Below are 19,995 nucleotides of genomic sequence, written 5' to 3' on the forward strand. Positions count from 1 at the left end.
GTCCGACTTTAATTTTGAAAGGGTACGTAGGTTTAGGGGATATTTGCAAGATGGTTTGAGTCCTTACAAAGAACTGTATGATAGAAAAATGCGCGAGGCTCAGCAGTCAAGCAAGCCTTCCACATCAGCCACAGCAGACGATGAACCTCGACCTTCGACATCGAGATGGGCAGTCATAGGAGAAGATGAGCTGCCTGCCCTAATGGAAACAGACGACGAGATGACACCCCAGTGTCCCACCCCAACACCCAGGCCGTGGACAGATACTGTACCGATTCGCGGAGAATGCAGCAGTAGCCAGGAGGCACACAGCCCATCTTTAAGAAAAAAGCCAAAATAAACATGCTAATTAATTAGGTGCCGCCCAACATGTAATTGTCGGCCCAGATCAGAGATGACACAGTCGGAAATCGGCACTGATCTGGGCCGACAATTACGTGTCGGGCGGCACCTAATTAATTAGCGTGTTTATTTCGGCTTTTCTCTTAAAGATGTGCTGTGTGCGTCCCGGCTACCGCTGGACCCCTGCGTGCTTTGCGGCAATGTATCGCTCAGCAGCCTGCACCAGCCAACCTGCGATGACTCAGCGTAACACACCATCATCCGTGTGCTCGGCACTGAACCAATTCCGGTAAATGATACTACACTGTACATACATTATTTCTACTTTATATAGGCTGTGTATTTTTACGTGTTATTTGGTATGATTTGGCAGCTTCATAGCTTAAAGGTTACTGGAGAGTGCTTGCGCCGTGTTTTTGCCAACAGCGCTTGCGTGAGATTTTCTGCTGACGGCGCTTGCGTGAGATTTTCACTACGGAGAACAGTGCAGTAATGATTGTGGAAAAGTATTTCTACTTTATATAGCCTGTGTATTTATCATATCATTCCTGCTTTTACTATATGTTACTGTTAGTTTTATGTGTTATTTGGCATGATTTGGTAGGTTATTTTTGGGTCTGCGAATGCTCAGAAAATTTTCCCATATAAATAAATGGTAATTGCTTCTTCGCTTTATGACATTTCGGTTTAGCGTTTCATAGGAACGCTCTACCTTCGGATGGTGGGGGAAACCTGTATTTAGCTGTGTTGAATTAATCAGGATCAAGCAAGTTAAGAAAGGGAAATCTTTTTTTGATTTCATGTTTCAAAGCTCTAGGGTCTCACAATTTTCTTTATGTTCCTTTCATTTTAGTGGGATTGAGAAGTGCTTCCTTAATGCTGATGCAATTACAACCATAAAACACATATTTTACCATAGGAAATTGAGGAACTTAAACAAAGCATAATGCAATCTTTTTAAAAATGTGTATTTTAGAGACTATTTCATTCAGCTCTCAATCTTTTGCATTATTTTAGTCAGTGTTTGAAATTTGGAGCAGTAAATTTTTGTATATGCAGTTTCTGCAATAAAGAAACAGAGGTAATGTTTTGAAACTTTTTTTCTTTATCTGCTGGTGCCTCATCTCCTAAGGTATTCTATAATTTTCAGAGTATTTTTGCTGTTGAAATTTAGAGTTTGTGTGATTAGTTGCTTGTGATGCAAGTTCTTTGCAGGGCCTAGCAATATTGGTACTTTAAAAGTACTTCGCATAACTACTATTAAGTTGTTACAAGCAGTGAAGGGCAGATCACATAACCTCAGTTCACTTCATTTTAAGGGAATAAGAGTTTAGTATGAATTTTCATTGCCCAGGAAGAAATGATTTAGCTGTTTGAAAACACATTTATCTTGGGTTAAAGATGAACAATATAAAACATTTTTTGCTGGCTTGTCACTACACAAAAAGATGATTTTGCTAGCAATACTGAGAATGCAGAAGAAGCTGTTGATGCAAGCCTTGTAAAGGAATAAATATGATAAAAGTTTTTCCATGGCATTTTGTATTTCCATGAAAGCCTGTAGACTTCAATGTGCAAAACTGTTAATTGGTTTTATTCTTGATGTTTATTATTTCGGTTTCTTGGTAGATCAGTTTTGACAGTCTCAATGTGCCACCTTGTGGACAAAAGTTCCTTCCAACATACATATTTGCCTATTATGCATAACGATCATTTGCAGCAAGCTATTTTTATTGTAACTTTTCCATAATAGAAAGTTGCCAGTCACTTTGTAATTTACTCTTGATCCACATAGTTTATTTTATTAAACGATAAAGACCATAAGGCCATAAAATATAGGAGCAGGATTTGGCCAATTGGCCCATTGTGTCTGCTCTGCCATTTCTTCAAGGCAGATCCATTTTCCTTCTCAATCCTATTCTCTTGCCTTCTCCCTGTAACCTTTCATGTTCTGACTAATCAAGAACCTGTCAAACTTCACCTTAAGTACACTCAATGAGCTGACCTCCACAGCCAGCTGTGGCAATAAATTCCACAGATTCATTACTCTCTGCCTAAAGAAATTCCTCCTCGTATGTTTTAAGTGGATGGCCCTCTATTCTGATGCTGTACCCTCTGGTCCTCAACTTCCCCGGTATAGGTAACACCCTCTTCATATCCACTCTTATCTAGGCCTTTAAATACTCCATTGTTTTCTGTGAGATCCCTTCTCATTCTTATAAATTCCAGTGAGTACAGGCCCAGAGCCATCAAACGCTCCTCATATCATAACCCTTTAATTCCCAGAATCATTCTCTTGTACCTCCTCTGAACCCTCTCCAACGTCAGTACATCCTTTTGTTAGATAAGGGGGCCCAAAATTGCTCCCAATATTCAAGTCTATTCGAAATGAATTCATTTGCATTTGCCTTCCTCACCACCGACCCAACCTACAAGTTAACCTTTAGGGAATCCTACCAGGAGACTCCCAAAGCCCTCTGCATCGCAGAGTTTTTAATATTCTGCCCGTTTAGAAAAGAATCTACGCTTTTGTTCTTTCCACCAAAGTGCATGACCATACTACCCTGGAGGTCCTGTTTTCAGCTTTCTACCTAGCTTCCTAAATTCTTTCTTCGGACCTCCTCCCTTTTCCTATCCATGTCATTGGTGCTAATATGCACCAAGGCTTCTGACTGCTCACCCTCCCACTTATGCCGTGGACCCAATCTGATTCATCCCCGACTCGCACCTGCAAGGCAACATACCATCCAGCTGTCTCTTTCATGTCCACAGAATTTCATGTCTATTTCACTAACTATAGAACCCTCTATCATTACTGTAATCCTCTTCTCCTCCCTTCTGTTCTGTCCCACACTGCTAGAGTTGGTGCCAGAGACCCAGTCACTGCGGCTGCCCCCGGTAGTTTGTTCCCCTCAACAGTATGCAAAGTGATATACTTATTATTAAGGGAAACAATAGACAATAGGTGCAGGAGTAGGCCATTCGGCCCTTCGAGCCAGCACTGCCATTCACTGTGATCCTGGCTGATCATCCACTATCAGTATCCAGTTCCTGCCTTATCCCCATAACCTTTGATTCCACTATCTGGCTGCTCATTTACATTCTGTCTCCTGACAGTCACCCAGGTACCTGCCTCCTGCAGTTTAAGGGGTGCCAAGCTCCCTGTAGCTCCTATCTATCACCACCCCCGGTTCCAGTGTGAATATGTATTTCAGTTTTGATCATATTTTTCCTTAAAATTATTACTTCAAATGGATACAATGTACCCTAATTTTGCTAATCAGATGTCTTAAGACCATAAGACCACAAGATATAGGAGCAGAATTAGGCCATTTTGCCCATTGAGTCTGCTCTGCTGTTTCATCATGGCTGATCCAATTTTCTTCTCGGCCCCAATCTCTTGCCTTCTCTCAGTACTCTGCATGCCCTGACGAATCAAGAATCTTACAACTTCTGTCTTAAGTAAACATAAAGACTTGGCCTTCACAGCTGCCTGTGGGAAAGAATTTCACATATTCACTGCTATCTCATTAAAGAAATTCTTCCTCATCTCCATTCTAAAACGGCGCTTCTCCATTCTGAGACAGTGTCTTCTGGTCTTGGACTCTCCCACCAAAGGAAACATCCTCTCTACATCCACTCTATGAAGGCCAGTTCATGTGCAAACCGTCCCTTCTGTACAAGTCCCACCTTCCCTGGAAGAGAGCCCAATGATCCAAAAAATTTTATGTTGTCTCTCCTACACCAACTCCTTAGCCACATAGTAAACTGTATAACCTTCCTAGTTCTAGCCTCACTAGCACCAAGCATAGGTAGCAATCCTGAGATCACAAACTTCGAGATCCTGCCCCTTAACTTAACACCTAACTTCCTGAAATCTGTATGCAGAACCTTGTCACTCGTCCTACGTACGTCAGATCCTGGCACCTTAAAGGCAACATACCATTCGGGAATCTCGTTCTCACCCACAGAGCCTCCTATCCGTTCTCCTAACTAACAAATCCCTTTTCACCACTATATATCTCTTCTCCCTCTCACTTCTCTTCTGAGTTATAGAGAGAGACTTGGTGCCAAAGACTAGAGACCTGACCACTGTGAAAGTCGGAAGACTCCTCTGTTAGGTCATTCTCTACCCACTTCCCCCCCCCCCGCCGACCTGACAGTATCCAAAGTGATATACCTGTTGATGAGGGGGATGGCTCCTTAACCCTTTTCCTCTTCCTGACTGTCAGCCAGTTTCTTGTGTCTTGCCCCTTGGGTTAACTACCTCTCTGTATGTCCTATCTATCACCCCCTCAGCCTCCTAAATGATCCGGAGTTCATCCAATTCCAGCTCTAGCTGCTTAACGCAGATTGTTAGAAGCTGCAGCTGGATGCACTTCTCGCAGTTGTGGTTGTCAGGGACACTGCTGGTCTCCTTTTCTCCCACATCCTGCAAGAGGAGCATTCAGCTAATTTGCCTGGCATCTCTACTGTGCTAAATGAGGAAGTGTAAAGGAGGGAGGAGGGACAAAACTCATCCTGCAGCTTTTCTTTTTTGCTTTCTCTGACTGAAGCCTCGAAGAGCTAAAGCTTCCTGATCACCTCTCTGACCATGTACGTTCAGACAATGGCTGTTTTGCTTGCCTCTGCCTTCCTTTAATTTGCTCTTGCTAATCAATCCACTGATTGGTTACTGGTCAAAGGACTTTGTAGCTGTAGCAATCCGCTGCTGCCTTTTATACTTGGGCAGTGGACCTGATTGAAATCCCCTCCTCTCAAAACTTCCAATCTCCCAATTGGTTGCTGGTCAAAGCTAAGATTGCTGTCTCTTAGTGACAGTGACTTATTAGGTAATTAGGCTATAGCTATTGCTGTTCCTGAACATGAGTTAGTTTCCTTGCTAGCCAGCAATGGGTGAGTCTCAGCAAATGAATGTCAAAGAAATCTGAAGCATTCACAACTATTTATAAACAGAAGTGCCAATTTTGCTTTCTGAAGAGATCCCCATCTGTGGAAAAGAGTAAACAGTTGAAGTTTTGGGCTGAGAGTCTTCATCATTACTGGAGGTTTACTCTTTTGCATTGATGCTGCCTGCCCTGCTGAGTTCCTCCAGCATTTTGTGTGTTGCTTGGATTTCCAGCATCTGGAGACTTTTCTTTTGTTTGTGATTGGACTATCCACTTTTAATTGTACATTTCAGAGCATAAAAATAGTAAAACTATAGAAGCAGATAACACTCCACTCAGTACTGAAGCCCTGCGCTGTGGAACTAGCCATGGAACTAGGCAAACTGGTTTACCATTGCTGTTTCCCCCTGCAGCAGCTAACAATATGAAAAATTGTTCATGAATATTTTGTTCAGAAAAATTAAAACATACTGAATTTGCCTTATTACTTCCCAAGCAGTCTACTTTCAACCATCAGCAAATTTATGGAAAGTATTGACAATCCTATTAAGCAACAGTTACTCACCAATAACCCAGTTCTGAATGCCTAGTTTGGATTTTGTGACGATCACTCTGCTTAAAATCTCAGCATGACCTTGGCTCAACAAGGAATCAATTTCCAAAGATGAAGTGGCTGCTCTTGATATCAAAACAGAATTTGACTGAGTGTGGTGTTGAGGACCCTTAGTGAAACTGAAGTCAATGGGCATCAAAGGGGAAATAAAACCTTCAATGCTTGAAGCCGTATCATTCACAAAGGAGTATTATTTCTAATGGTTATTGGAAGCCAATCATTCTGTCTCCAACATATCATGAGTTCATTTGGTCAGTAAACTCAAGTTTCAGCTGTTTCTTCAATAGCCTTTCAATCCAGTGTGGGCGGAATGGATATGTTTAATTATTATTCCATAATATCTAATTTCATTCACAGCCATCAGAAATAAAGTAGCCAATGGCTAGACACTAAAGTATCATACAATGACTATTTCTGTTATGAAAGACTCTAGCCACTTATCCTAAGTAATATCATCACTGAGCACTCTGGCTTCCCAAAACCACAACCCTCTGCCCCACAAACCTTAAAATTCTGGGGTCACCATGGACACGTATCTCAAGTGGCTCAGCCACTTGTGCTATGGTTACAAGATAAGATGATGAGAAATTCTCTTATCAGCTGCAACTTAGTCTTTCCATTATTTACAGGGCACTTAATGAAATGCTGTCTGGCTGCATGAGTGTGCTGCATTCAAAAAGCATGCTGCCAACTAGGGCAAAGTAGCCTGTTTCATTGGTCCTACTAGCATAGAGTGGTTATAGCATGTAGTATCCACATAATGCATTATAGTTACTTACCTAGGTCATTATAACAAGACTGCCTTAAACTGTAAACTTCATTTCAGGTGATGAAAATAAAAAAAAAACAGAAATCTTATCATTGAAATTTTCAATTCTGTTAAATGTAATAGTTATTCTGTCTTTTTAAATTTCAGAATATCTACGCGAGGAAGTGGTGGTTGTTCTTACAGCACAATTCATTACTCTCTTCAATCAAACTGCTTTAGAGGTATTCAATATTCCAGTAGAATCAAAAGTCAAATGTAGACAGGAGTATGATAGCATAACAGTTAGGGTACTGGACTTGTAATCCAAAGGTGTAAATGTAAAACTGAAGTTGTGGCTGCTATTTTCAAAACTCTGGAATGAAAACCTAGCTTTGTGATTGTGACTCATGCTTATACTAGTTTATAAACCTGTCTGGTTTTCTAATGTACTTATAGGGAATTTAATCTGATGTGCTCATCAATTTATTTGTGATTAACTTGAGATTCATAGCAAAAACGTCCCTGATGTAGCTCAAAGTTACTATAAAACAATAGGTACGAAACCGAAATATAATTGGAATTTATTATTGTCAAATGTATTGAGATTCAGTGAAAAGCTTGTCTTGCATACTTTATACAGATCAAATCATTTCATAGTGCATGAGGTAGACCAAGGTAGAACAATAATGAAGCAGAATAAGATGCAACAGCTACAAGAAAAAAGTGCAGTGCAGGTAAACAATAAGGTGTAAGATCATAACAGGGTAGATTGTGAGGTTAAAGTCCAATTTATTGTACGAGGGTGCTGTTTAATAGTTCTCCTTTATAACTGTCATTGAGCCTGGAGGTACGTGCTTTCAGGCGTTTGTATCACAAATCAACGATGAATCTGGCAGAAACCTGCTCATCGGCATTTGTGGGAGTTGTGCTGAAACCAGATGTGTGTTTCCATAGTTCATTCAAACTGGGTATAGTCATAGTCACAGAATTACACATCTCATTTAATGTCACTTTCACCTATCACCATTTCTGCATTTGGCTTGCAAGTGAATTTTGATAGAGAGCTACCAATGAGTATGAGTAGAAATGAAGTCTCACCTTCATACTGATCACATTCTCTATTGGTGTATGATGTTATCATTATGATTAATGGAATGAAATTAGATCAATTCAACTGTTCAAAAGTACAAGACAGTGGGTACTCAGCAATAGAAAAATTGTGTTCTCTGACAATCCACCATGTAGAGTGCTATCTCCTTCACACTATCGATTTTGTCAAACCTGAAAACCAAATGCATTCAATAAGAAATGAGTAAAGTTAAATGAGGAACAATAGCAGATATAATAAAACTGAGATGCTGAGTCCTCTATCAATATCTTAATACAGGTTGACCTTCACTAATCCGGCACCATTAGGACCTGAGGAGTGCCAGATTAGTGAAAGTGTCGAATTACAGAAGGATCACATTAAGCATAATCAGTGCTGGATTATCGAAGGAACCGGATTACAGGTAGATGGATTAGTGAAGGTCGACCTGTAGTAATGTACTAGATCAGAAACTCAATATGAACAGCTATATGAATACCAAAGCTAAATGAAGATGTTTGAGGCTAGATTTTCTGTTGTGATTGGGTGTCAATTTCTGACAACCCAAGCTATTATACCATCTACAAGGGATATATTCTGTGTGATGGAATGTTCTTAAATTGTCTAGCCAAGTAAAACTAATATCAGTGAAGCATTAGAGTGCATTGCAACATCTGCTAAAAAGCCTTTCAAGCTGCATGCCTTCGTGACCTCGAAATATGTAGCTCTGTTTTTCATCATTGGTTAAAAAGACTGGAAGTCTTGTATGCATTTTTAATAGAGATGTCCCTTCATCGCATATGCTACAGAAGATGAAGAAGGCAATTGAGTGCTTTCTGCAAGGCACATACGAATAGCAATAAATGCTTTTCTTCTCAACCACTAAAAAGAAATAACTTTTGAATTGGAAGTATTCTTTTTATCCTGCAAGTATGAAGTATAATTACTCTGTAATGGTCATGTGGTTTGTACTTTTCAAAGCCAGCATCCTATTAAGTCCCATTTTTATCCAGTTGTGTTCTGTTTCCTTCATGGTAACCTATTAGGAAACTAGAGATTTTTTTTCAATAAATAAAGTCAATATGTCTTATAGACGAAGAAAATCAAACTTTTTTTGAGATTTATCTATGAGTAACCTTATGCCCACAAAATCTCAAACTCTTTACAAAATAACTTCCCATTCTTGCCCCTCCACCCAACTTTGCCCTTCCCAGTTTCAAAATAAATCTCTGGTATTTTGTTATTGCTTTATCATTCTGGTTAGAATGCTACTGCCTACTGCATTTAATTGATTTAATTTGCTGTGGTTTTAGACCGGTATTTCTTAATAACGTCTGAACTTTGTACTGAGTGTCAAATAATTCATAGCAAAGCAATCCAGAACACTTTAATGTAATTATTACAATGCGTATGTACATTACAGTTAGTAATTGGCAATTATACTACAGTGGTAGCAGCTTCATTAATATTGCTTCAGATTTCTGTGTAGTTTTTTGAAACCCTTCTGTTCAGCCCGGTGCTCCCGATGCAGTCTCTTCTACATTGGTGAGACCCATTGTAAACTGAGGGAACACCTGTGCTCCATCCACCAAAAGCGGAACTTCCCAGTGGCCAAACATCTTAATTCCGATTCCTGTTCCGACATGTCCGTCCTTGGCTTCCTCTTGTGCCACAATGTGGCCACTCTCAGGATGGAAGAGCATGACCTTTATATTCCATCGGATAGCCTTCAACCTGATAGCATGAATATCAATTTCTCCTTGTTTTTAAAAATAATCCTGTCCCTCTCCCCTCTTCTTTTCCCCACCCTGCCTTCTTACCTCTTCTCACCTGCCTATCACCTTCTCTTAAGTGCCCTGCCCCTTAGTCTACTCTCCTCTGCTATCAGATTCCTTTCTAACAGCTCTTTACCTTTCCTACCCACTTAACTTCACCTATCATTTTCTAGCTATCCTCCTTCCCATTCCCCTCCCACCTTTTTATTCTGGCATCTTCCCCTTTCCAGTCCTAAAGAAGGGTCTTGGCCGGAAACATTGACTGTTTATTTCCATAGATGCTGCCTGACCTGCTGAGTTCCTCCAGCATTTTGTGAATAGCTAACAATTTTGGTGAAATAAAAATGTTTGATACATCATTTAGTTAACACTGTATGATCTTTTTTCTTCCTAGACAATGGTTACCCCAATTACCCAGAAATATTTCAGCTTTGGAGAATTAGAAAACAGTTTGATGTATTGTATGTGTGGTGTAGAGGTAAGTTAAAATGCATTTTAATATTATATTGTGGATTTAACATTAGGTAATCAGTAGGTATTCAGACACAGATTTGGGATGACCTAATTTTCTGTTTTATAGGTAATAATTGGATTTTTTATTGTGAGGTGGCTAAGCACTAAATTTGCAGATCGAGTAATCTTGGCAGTGGGTCTTATCTTATGCAACATTTCTTGTATTTGGTTGTTAATCTTCTTGGCAAACCCAAAAGGTAATAATTTTGTTGTATTTGTGCCTGTTTTCTTATGCAGTTTTCACTTGGGTTTTCAAGGATTGGCATTTCTTCAACAAGCTATTATTTCTGATGCAAAATAATTTTTGATGTGTGATGATATACTTGCCCATTCCTTTCTCTAAAGTAGGATAAACATGTCTTAGTGACATTCAGAAGCTATTGTACTGACATTTGCAAATTGTGGTAATTACATACCAATTAATTAGTTTTACAAATCTCTTAACACTTAAGTTAATTCAGAGAAGATGAAATAAGTGCCACCTATTGCTGATAAGTTAGGTTGCAAAAAGAGACACAGTGGTATATCTGTGGTATTGCATATGCACTAACAGTACTGTGCAAAAGACTTGGGCACCATAGATTTTTTTATATGGATTCAGATAGTATGGCCCCCACAGAGCCCTGATCTCACCATCACCGAGGCTGTCTGGGGTTACCTGGAGAGAAAGAAGGAAATGAGGCAGCCAGCATCTGCAGAAGAACTGTGGCAAGTTCTCCAAGATGCTTGGAAGAATCTCTCAACTGATTTTCTTATAAAACTGCACAACAGTGTATCCAAGAGAATTGACGCAGTTTTAAAGGTAAAGGTGGGGGGGGGGGGGTCACACCAAATCTTGTTTTGATTTAATTTTCTTTTGTTTACTGCTCTTTGTGGTAATTTTGTCATACTTGGAAGCTATTCATTTCATTACATCCGAAAGCATCTTTGCTTTATAAAATTTCTTTACATGTGCTTAAGACTTTTGCACTGTACTGTATACAAGAGATAAATCCCTATTTTGCTTTAATTTGATGTCATTTATTTCTAGTATCTACTTTGGTGCTAAATCTTGGTATCACAATAATGAAACAATTTTATAAGTATACCATCTCTTGATGATATAAAGGTGTAAATCATGACTTTTCTGCCTATAATAGCCATGGAGGTGGGTCTCTGTTATGGAAGTAACAAAATCTCCACACCTGATAGGCATTCTTGCCACTTCACTTCTAGCAACCTCTCTTTCAACCAATAGTTTTACTATCAGGGTTATGTATCACAGTATCAGTTTCTTCCATAGTGTTTATTTTGCATATCAAATACAAATAAGTAACAATGTTATTTAGTCCAATTACCCACAGGTTTATCTTTCCAATAAATTGATTTTTAATCAAGGGAATCTTTTTTTTAATAGGAAGTTTTGCCATTTTGTTATCTGAGTTCGTGGTAGGTGTGTTTCTGCAAATTCTGGGGTTGCCTTTTGTTGCTGTATCTCAAGTATCATTGTTTTCAAAAGTTACTGCAGAGAAAACACAAGGTGAGTTGACTGTGGTTTCTCTTTTTCTCATTCTCCACATCTACACAACTTTTCACAATGCGTTTATATTGTAAGGAGGCTAGAGAAATGAATTTTAGCATCAGGATGAACTTGAATACAATATGGACCAGTACGAGGATAAAAGAGTGGTTGTACTATTGAAATTGAGTGTTTTAACTTGGTGACTCATAAGTGAGGCACATTAAGATGTGTGTGACCAACCTCTATAGTAGAAGCAGGCTGGCAGTTTCAGTATATTCATTGGTAAATTAAAACAATGTTTAAAAAGCCTTTACACTTTGCACTGCAATTCAGGCTACGTCTACACTACGCCGGGTAATTTTGAAAACGCCGGTTTCGGGTAAAAACAACAGGCGTCCACACTAAGCGTTTTTCAAAATATCTCCGTCCACAATAGGCGGATATTTGGGTGAATCTCCTCCTACTGGGCATGCGCAGGACACACAGAAAACAAGCGAAGAGGAATCGGTATACTTGGTGCGCGTTTGTCCAGTTACAGAGTTGAAAAACTTCAAAGGAATTTCTCTTGGCTCTCGCGCAGGAGGACTTAAAACTCAAAAAAACACAAATACTGGAGCGTATGGAGGCAACCGACAGGGAGTTCACGGACAGTATGACCCGGCTGACGACGAACATTGAAAAACTGACTAACTCTGTTGCATTAATAAAGCATCTTGTTATATGTATAAAACATGTCTGCATCAGAGTTATCTTGTATTTCCATACAATGTTACATTAGGCTGTTACACATCTATTGTCAGAGAAGTACTTGCGTAGATAGGTAAGCCACCTTCATACAAGCAAGGGCAGTAAATGAGGCAAAGTGAGTATACTTATTTATTCAGTAAGCTATGGGTCAAAGTATTTGGTGAGTACATTTGTAACTCTTCTGGCTTCAGTCTTGTTGCTGTCTGTTCTGAAATTGTTAGGTTATATGGGGGGGTTGCGTTCAAGAAAACAACGAAATGCTGCGCTGCTGCCATCTGTTCCGGCACATCATGACAGCGTTTTTAAATAGTCAAAAAAGCTCACTTTATAATTTAACTTTCACGCCATTCACACCGACTGTGCGTTATAACAAGCCGTACGGCAGTGCTTGCGCAGTACCAAGCAGAAGCAGAAAAAGCGTTGTTGTGGTGTTGTCATGACAGCGTTTTTAAATCTCTCTGTTTACCCCGTACACACTACAACGGATATTAGGCGTTTTCAGATTTATTCACTCTGGAGACAGTTTCTGAAAATCTCCATTTTCGGGGGATGAAAACGCCGTTTCAGTGTGGACAGAAGGTCAAAACGAAGAGAAAAAGCTTTGTTTTCAAAATTATCCGGCGTAGTGTGGACGTGCCCTCACACTTCAGTTCACAAGTTTACCTTGACTTCCTGGAGTTTGTGAAAGCAATATGAGAGAACAATTGACAGGGAAATGTGTCAAAAACAATGCTAACTTGCAGCTACTTTCTTCCCTTCAAGAAAGGTCTTGTTGACATTACTACTTAGAATTGGTGTTTGGAGGCAATATTGAAGGTAGTTTTGAAAGTTGTCTACATTTTAAATGCTGGTCTGGCAGATTATAATTGGTGATACTAATCCTGTGCTTGTTTGACTCTTCAGTGAGAAGCTCCAGTGCAGGAATAGATACTGCATTAGCAGGAACTGTAACAAATTTTATTTAGAGGCCTGCAGTTGGAAAGATCAACTTGCAAGGTCCACAGAGAATAAACATTTTCAGATATCTGAACACTCATGTATAAGGTGTCTTGTATCAGATGTTGGCAGAAATATAATATCAGGTGGAATGGCAGTCATGGCTCACAAGAAGTTTAAGGCCACCATAATTTTTTTGCTTCTAGATTCTTCCAGGACTTTGCCGATGATCTTAGTCAGGAGCCCACAAAGGCCTAAGACAGATAACTGAATGAATGCAGGGAAACTTTACATACCATGACCCCATTCAGAATCAGTAGAATTAATGTTTTGACTGACTTCGTACAAGTGCAGGACCTCAATGATTGCATGGACTTGGCAATTAAGGTATCCAAAGATCTACTATAAGTGTTCACTGACCAAAAAGGCTACGATGTCATCAATGCATAGTACTTGCATAGTGACAAGATGTTTGTGCAGAAATGGACTTAATTTGAGCAAGTACTATGATGTTTACATCTTGTGCAATTTAATCTCTACATACCTCAAAACAAACTTGCTAGTGTTTATAGACGGATGCCCATTTAAAATGTGATTGATGACACTATTGGAAAAAAAACCTCTCAGATTCAGTACTGAAGTGAAAAGCATCTTACAAACAGGTGTGCCACTGAGCAAGCCATCAGCTTGCTGATCATGTGCTACATCTTTCAGACAAACTTGTAAGTGCTTTCTGTTTGCATCTATCTCTACCTGTGCCCATAGTTGTACAGCTTTGCCCAATACAGAAAATTGAACTGCTCGGGGGGGGGGGGGGGCACAATTTTTTATGATTTTAAAAAAACAAAGATGATGTGTCTGATGCATCAGTAGATATCCTCATGCAAGATTCATTTAGATAGCCACATTACATCCATTGGAACTCTACATGCAAAATCTGTTTTCCCTTGCTCCTCTCCATTCCTTTTGCCTAACACAAAGCAAGTACTGCAAGTGGCCATCTTCACCGTATCCCAGTTGTGGCACTTTCTGTTTTACCATTCATACGAATGGATAAGTCCATTACTGATCATGCTTACCTGCATAGACATCTTTGCACTTGCTATTCTTAATACTTCTGCACAGTACAAACCTGATGGCTTCAGCAGAGGGAGATGGAGGCAGCCTGGATCTCTGCTGAGAGGCCAATGTCACCTGAAGCCTGTGATGTACTAATGCCATAACTCCATTTATATCTGTACAAGAACAGATTTGGCAGTTGGAACACTAGGTGGCACTTGAGTTACTAGTGAAGTAATAGTACTTTAACTGATTCTGTCCCCTCACCCAAATTCTGTGTATTTTTTTTTGTTATCATCATTGTCGTGGCTCTACATTTTCCAGCTATCAGTGAGTTTCAGATTATCAGGGCAACTACCCAAAGGACTTGGGTATCAAATCATCATCATCATCATCATCATTATGTGCTTTGTCATATCACATAGGTGATCATGTTCTATCCATGACTATGATTGTTCTTGGCAAATTTTTCTATAAAATTGGTGTGCCATTGTTGTCTTTTAGGCAGTGCTTTTACAAGACCGGTAACTTCAGCCATAATTAATACCCTTCAGAGATTGTCTGCTGACATCAGTGGTTGCATAACCAGGACTTGTGACAATGCATCAGCTGCTTATACGACCACCCACCACCTACTCTCATGGCTTCACATGACCTTGATTGTGGGGAGGGGGCGCTAAGCAGGTTCTAGACCTTGCCCAAGGGTGACCTGCAGAGGGAAGGCGTGCCTCACACCTCCTTTGGTAGAGACGTTTCTACACCTTACCACCCATGGGGATCAAATGTCATATTTAAAAGGTTTTGATTATGTCTTTGCCATTGGTAAAGGCATGCCTGTAAAGTTTAGACACCCCATGCAGTGACTTTTTTTTTTCCATTGACAAGGACATGACATCATGCGACCATGTGGAACATGTGCTTTAGGCGAAATTAAAGATATTCTCTGCAACACTGTCAGAATATCACGTATTTTTTGCTACTATCACTATTAACTGCAACAAGTTGCAGCAGCTGCTTCCAGTCGAACAGTATTTAAGAAGGCCTGCTGCTGATCCACTGCTGTGGTTGTCTCATCTGTCGTTGCTTGCTTGAGCTACATGGTGAAAACCTATTTAATCGTACTGACTGCGTTGTGCGTGCTGCATGAATGCTGTGACAGTGGACCTACAGCAGAAGACTAATCCAGGGAATTTCTATCTTTCTGCTAGAACACTTGATTTTTCTTTGTGAGATTAAAGAAAAATTAGAATTGTCACTATTAATATTCTGAATAGTTATTGTTGATGTGATCATATTGTCACTCACTACTGTAAACATGCTCTAATGATTTAATGTACGCCATGAGATTCAAACATAAATCTGTCATGTAACTGGATTCCTCTTTACACCCCCCCCATTTCTGGTTAAGCTAGAAAGAATGCAGGTTCTCAAGGATGTTACCTGCATTGGAGGGCTTGAATAGGGGAGAGATTGGTTAGGGGAGTTAACAAATTTCACGAAATATTTAACCTCATTTAACCTCATTTTGATCGGTTGGGTCTGTTTTCTCTGTAGTGAAGTTGGTTAATATGATAGAGCTAATGTAAAAATGTGAGAGGCACAGATGGGGTAGACAACCATTGTCTGTTTCCCATAGTCAAGATGTGTATAATTAGAAGAGGTAGGTTTAAGGTGAGAGGGAGGAGGTTTAAAGTGTACTTGATATTTGAAGTAAACGTCTAGAGGAGTTCGTGGAAAGATAATTGAATAGGGCTAGAGGGATATGCTGGCCAATGGGATAGATGGGGATGATGGTCAGTGTAGGTGTGATGGGCTGAGGGGGAAGGTTCCATGCTGTACAACTCTGTGACAATAAAGAAATGCAGAGTATGTTGTGCCTGATAGGGGAGTGTCCAGAATTGTTCATATACAGTGGCATGCAAAAGCTTGGGCACCCCTGGTCAAAATTTCTGTTACTGTGATTAGTTAAGTGAGTAGAAGATGAACTGAGCTCCAGAAGTCATAAAGTTAAAGATGAAACATTCTTTTCAACATTTTAAGCAAGATTAGTGTATTAGGTTCGTTCAATTTTAGAGTGGAGAAAGAAAGGAAAGGAGCACCATGCAAATATTTGGGCACCTCAAGAGATTTGAGCTCTCAGATAACTTTTACCAAGGTCTCAGACCTTAATTAGCTTGTTAGGGCTATGGCTTGTTCACAGTCATTGTTAGGAAAGGCCAGGTGATGCAAATTTCAAAGCTTTATAAATACCCTGACTCCTTAAACCTTGTTCCAACAATCAGCAGCCATGGGCTCCTCTAAGCAGCTGCCTAGCACTCTGAAAATTAAAATAAATGATGCCCACAAAACAGGAGAAGTCTATAAGACGATATCAAAGCATTTTCAGGTAGCCGTTTCTTCAGTTTGTAATGTAATTAAGAAATGGCAGTTAACAGGAACCGTGGAGGTCAAGTTGAGGTCCGGAAGACCAAGAAAACTTTCCGAGAGAACTGCTCGTAGGATTGCTTGAAAGGCAAATCAAAAACCCTGTTTGACTGCAAAAGACTTTCAGGAAGATTTAGCAGACTCTGGAGTGGTGGTGCACTGTTCTACTGTGCAGTGACACCTGCACAAGTATGAACTTCATGGAAGAGTCCTCAGAAGAAAACCTTTCCTGAGTCCTTAGCACAAAATTCAGTGTCAGAAGTTTGCAAGGGAACATCTAAACAAGTCTGATGCATTTTGGAAACAAGTTCTGTGGACTGATGAAGTTAAAATAGAACTTTTTGGCTGCAATTAGCAAAGGTATGTTTGGAGAAAAAAGGGTGCAGAAGTTTATGAAAAGAAATTCTCCAACTGTTAAGCATAGGGCTGGATCGATCATGCTTTGGGCTTGTGTTGAAGCCAGTGGCATGGGGAACATTTCACTGGTAGAGGGAAGAATGAATTCAATTAAATACTAGCAAATTCTGGAAGCAAATAGCACACTGTCTGTTTTTAAAAAAAAAAAAAAGCTGCAGATGAAAAGAGGATGACTTCTACAACTGGATAATGATCCTAAACACACCTCAAAATCCACAATGGACTACCTCAAGAAGCGCAAGCTGAAGGTTTTGCCATGGCCCTCACAGTCCCCTGACCTAAACATCATTGGTAAATGTGTGGATAGACCTTAAAAGAGCAGTGTATGCCAGACGGCCCAAGTATCTCACAGAACTAGAAGCCTTTTGAAAGGAAGAATGGGCAAAAATCCCCTAAACAAGAATTGAAAAACCCTTAGCTGGCTACAGAAAGCGTTTACAAGCTGTGATATTTGCCAAAGGGGGTGTTAATAAGTACTGACCATGCAGGGTGCCCTAACTTTTACTTCAGGCCCTTTTCCCTTTTTGTTATTTTGAAACTGTAAAAGATGGAAATTTAAAAAAAGTAATCTTGCTTAAAATATTTAAGAAATGTGTCATCTTTAACTTTATGCCTTTTGGAAATCAGGTCATCTTTTACCCGCTTAGCTATTCACGGTAACAGAAATTTTGACTGGGGTGCCCAAACTTTTGCATGCCACTGTATGATCCTAGTGTGATCATAATCATCTCCTGCACTTCTAATAATGTAAGAGCATAAGACATAAGAGCAGAATAAAGCCATTCAGCCCCTTGAGTCTGTACCGTCATTCTATATTGCCTGATTCATTATTCCTCTCAAACTCTTTCTCCTGCTTTCTCCTGTAATCTGTCACGCCCTGATTAATCACAAACCTATGAACCTCCACTTTAAATATATCCAATGACTTGGCCTCCACAACCATCTGTGCAATGAATTCCACAGATTCACTACCCTCTGGCTAAAGAAATTCTTCCTCATCTCTGTTCTAATTCAACATCTCTCTGTTCGGAGGCTGTGACATCTGGTCATAGACTCTCCCACTAAAGGAAACATCCTCTCCACATCCACTGTATCTAGGCCTTTCAATATTTGATAGGTTTTAATGAGATCCCCATATTCTTCTAAACTCTCATGAGTACAGGCCCAGAGTCTTAAAACACTCCTCGTATGTTAACCTTTTCATTCCTGGAATCATTCTGGTCATCCTAATGTCAGCACCTCTTTTCTTCTACAAGGGACCCAGAACTGCTCTCAATACTCCAAGTGAAGCCTCACCAGTACTTGTAAAGCCTCAGCATCACACGCTTGCTTTTATATCTAGTCCTATTGATATGAATGCTAACATTGTATTTGCCTTCCTCCACCACTGACTCAACCTGCAAGGTAGTCTTGAGGGAATCCTGCATGGGGACTCACAAGTCCCTTTGTACCTTGGATTTTTTAATTTTCTTCCCGCTTAGAAAATAGTCTATGCTATTATTCCTTTTACCAAAGTGCATGACCATACACTTCCCAACATTATTTCATCTGCCACTTCTATGTCCGTTCTCCTAATCTGTTTAAGTCCTTCTGCAGCCTCCCTGGTTCCTCTGCTTGTGTCATCCACAAACTTAGTAACAAAGCTGGGGTGTAGTCCATCTGGTCCTGGTGACATGTCTACCTAAAGACCTTTCAGCTACCAAGCACCTGCTCCCTTTTGATAGCAACTGCATACACTTCTGCCCCCTCACACTGTCAGAACTTTAATAATGAAGACTGATGCAAATACTTCAGTTCATCCGCCATTTCCTTGTCCCCTATTATTACATCCCCAGCAGTTCGATATCTACTCTCATCCCTCTGTTACTCTTCATATATCTGAAAGAAACTTGTGGTATCCTTAGATATTATTGACTAGCTTACCTTCATATTTCATCTATATGAAACCATACTCCTTATGGGTTTTTTAGTTGCCTTCTGTTGGTTTTCAAAAGTCTCCCAATCCTCTAACTTCCCAATAATTGTTTTACTGTCTGCCCTCACTTCTGCTATTATGCTGCCTTTGACTTCCTGTGTCAGCCATTGTTGCATCATTCTTGCTTTAGAATACGTCTTCATCTTCAGGTTGTATCGATCCTGCACCATCCAAATTGCTCCCAGAAAGTCCAGCCATTGCTGTTCTGTCATCACCCCTGCTAGTGATCCCTTCCAATCAACTTGGACTAGCTCCTCTGTCTCCTGTCTGCCTTTACTCCATTGTAATACTGATAAATCTGACTTCAGCTTTCTCTCTCAAGTTGCAGTTTGAAGTCTATCATAATATGATCACCGCCTCCTAAGCGTTCCTTTACCCTTGTGCTCCCTGTCAAATCTGGTTCATTACACAATACCCGGTTGAGAATTGCCTTTTCCCTAGGGGGTTCAACCATAAGCTACTCTAAAAAGCCATCTCGTAGGCATTCTACAAATTCCATGTCTTGGGATCTAGCACCATCCTGATTTTCCCAATCTACCTGCATTTTGAAATCCCCCATGACCATCGTAACATTGCCATTTTCACATGCCTTTTATTTCAATCATTATAATAATTAGGTCCAATATGTTATGAAGCAAATAGCATTTGAGATATATAATTTACAAATTATGATCTTCATAACTGAGAGGAAGCTAAGTGACATCATCTTAAATTTCATTGACATTAACAATACATCCATCACCTGCTGTTGTTGCGCATTGAATAGTGCTTCTGGATATCATCTTACACTGAAGTCAATGTACGTCAAGGCAAAAATGCTGCATTGGATGGAGTTATACCTCATACAGAGAAGGATGGAATGGTTGAGAGTCGTATAGAAAAACAGCACAGAAACCTGCCCTTTGGCTCCTCAAGTCTGCACTGACCATTACCCACCCACTTATACTAATCTTGTATTTATCCATTTTT

General features: G+C 39.9%; 1 protein-coding gene across 5 annotated transcripts in view; it reads left to right on the forward strand.

The window, feature by feature from the left end:
- mfsd8l1 (major facilitator superfamily domain containing 8-like 1) overlaps window positions 1-19,995 on the forward strand; it is a 103,351-nt gene that overhangs the window by 60,167 nt on the left and 23,189 nt on the right. For 2 of the 5 annotated variants that reach the window (XM_072255299.1, XM_072255301.1), the window contains 5 exons: window positions 6,761-6,834; window positions 9,849-9,932; window positions 10,035-10,164; window positions 11,364-11,486; window positions 11,905-12,158. In XM_072255299.1, coding sequence (XP_072111400.1) covers window positions 6,761-6,834; window positions 9,849-9,932; window positions 10,035-10,164; window positions 11,364-11,486; window positions 11,905-12,146 — 653 coding nt within the window. In that variant the 3' untranslated portion in view covers window positions 12,147-12,158. Of the gene's footprint in view, window positions 1-6,760; window positions 6,835-9,848; window positions 9,933-10,034; window positions 10,165-11,363; window positions 11,487-11,904; window positions 12,159-19,995 lie in introns of those variants that run through there. The other 3 variants (XM_072255304.1, XM_072255300.1, XM_072255303.1) reach the window with 2 other exon arrangements.

The sequence above is a fragment of the Mobula birostris genome, chromosome 4 (assembly GCF_030028105.1).
Source record: "Mobula birostris isolate sMobBir1 chromosome 4, sMobBir1.hap1, whole genome shotgun sequence".
In the NCBI taxonomy this organism is placed as follows: domain Eukaryota; kingdom Metazoa; phylum Chordata; class Chondrichthyes; order Myliobatiformes; family Myliobatidae; genus Mobula; species Mobula birostris.